We start from the raw sequence: 1,524 nt of genomic DNA, 5'->3' as shown, positions 1-1,524 counted from the left end.
ATGGAGGCAGCCAATGACAGCACCCAGAGCAGCTTCATCCTCTTGGGCTTTTCCGACCGACCCCGTCTGGAGAGGGTCCTCTTCGTGGTCATCCTGATTGCCTATCTGCTGACCCTGCTGGGCAACGCCACCATCATCCTGGTGTCCCGGCTGGACCCCCAGCTCCACACCCCCATGTACTTCTTCCTCACCCACCTCTCCTTCCTGGACCTCTGCTTCACCACCACCTCCATCCCGCAGCTGCTGTACAACCTCAGCGGGCGGGACAAGACCATCAGCTACGCGGGCTGTGCCGTCCAGCTCTGCCTCTTCCTGGGGCTGGGTACTGTGGAGTGCCTGCTGCTGGCCGTCATGGCGTATGACAGGTTTATTGCGGTCTGCAAGCCCCTGCACTACATGGTGATCATGAACCCCCGGCTCTGCCTGGCCTTGGTGTCCGTGGCCTGGGGTTGTGGGGCAGCCAACTCCGTGGTCATGCCCTCTATCACCCTGCACTTACCCCGCTGTGGACACAACAGAGTGAACCACTTCCTGTGTGAGTTACCGGCCCTGATCAGGATCGCCTGTATCAATACAGCAGCAGTGGAGGCCACGGTGTTTGTCCTGTCCGTGATCATCGTGCTGACGCCCCTGATCTTGATCCTGATCTCCTATGGCTGCATCGTGAGGGCTGTGTTACAAGTTCGATCAGCGTCACGGATTAAAAAGGTTTTCAACACCTGTGGCTCCCACCTCACTGTGGTCTCTCTTTTCTATGGAAACATCATCTACATGTACATGCAGCCTGGAAACAGCTCTTCCCAGAATCAGGGCAAGTTCCTCACCCTCTTCTACAGCTCTGTCTCCCCGCTCCTGAACCCCCTGATCTACACGCTCAGAAACAAAGATGTGAAGGGGGCACTGAGGAGGCTGCTGCTGCGTGACAGAAAGGTGGGGAAGGGCTGAGGTCCATGGATCGAGGGCATCTCCAGCCTGGGTGTGCGCCCATCAGGATCCAGATGCACCTGGACTGGGCCATGTGAGGACCTGTTCCCCAGCTCTCACATCTCTCTGTGGACTTAACAGACAATATCAGTTCCCACATACTGAGTTTTGTTGAGTGAATTACATAATACAAACACTCCTCTAGAAGATCATTACAGCCAAGTCCAAAGAAAAAAATGTAATAAGTAGTATAAAGATGAGTTTCCTACTTATAAAAAATTGCCATGTGGTGTCAAACCTACTTTTCTTAATCAGAGTTTTCCTTTTGTTGCTGTTTGTTTTCAATTCATTGATTCCTTAAGTCAGAAATATCTGTAGAGGAACAAATTTTATCATTGTGAACTATGTCTTTAGCAAAAGGATTTTTTGATCTGATGATTTGTTTAAAAAAAGTCATGAAAAAAACTCTGAATAACCAACTAGTTGATACCAAACTTCTAAGAACACATTTTTAAGGGAAAATCTCCATTTGTAGAGATGCGTCCGTGATCTCTCAGAAAAATGGAGTGATCAAATCTTGGGAAACTCTGATCAGTGGAA

The 1,524-nt window shown here is 50.0% G+C and overlaps 1 protein-coding gene across 1 annotated transcript; it reads left to right on the top strand.

Moving 5' to 3' along the window:
- Positions 1-945, top strand: LOC311177627 (olfactory receptor 2W3-like; the record flags this gene model as incomplete). Its single annotated transcript, XM_084243802.1, has 1 exon — positions 1-945. The coding sequence occupies one exon, from the start codon at positions 1-3 to the stop codon at positions 943-945; it is 945 nt and encodes a 314-aa protein (XP_084099928.1).
- Between the last annotated feature and the right edge of the window lie 579 nt (positions 946-1,524).

The sequence above is a fragment of the Talpa europaea genome, assembly GCF_964194135.1.
Source record: "Talpa europaea genome assembly, chromosome: 9".
In the NCBI taxonomy this organism is placed as follows: domain Eukaryota; kingdom Metazoa; phylum Chordata; class Mammalia; order Eulipotyphla; family Talpidae; genus Talpa; species Talpa europaea.
This window is presented reverse-complemented; position numbering and strand designations above follow the sequence as displayed.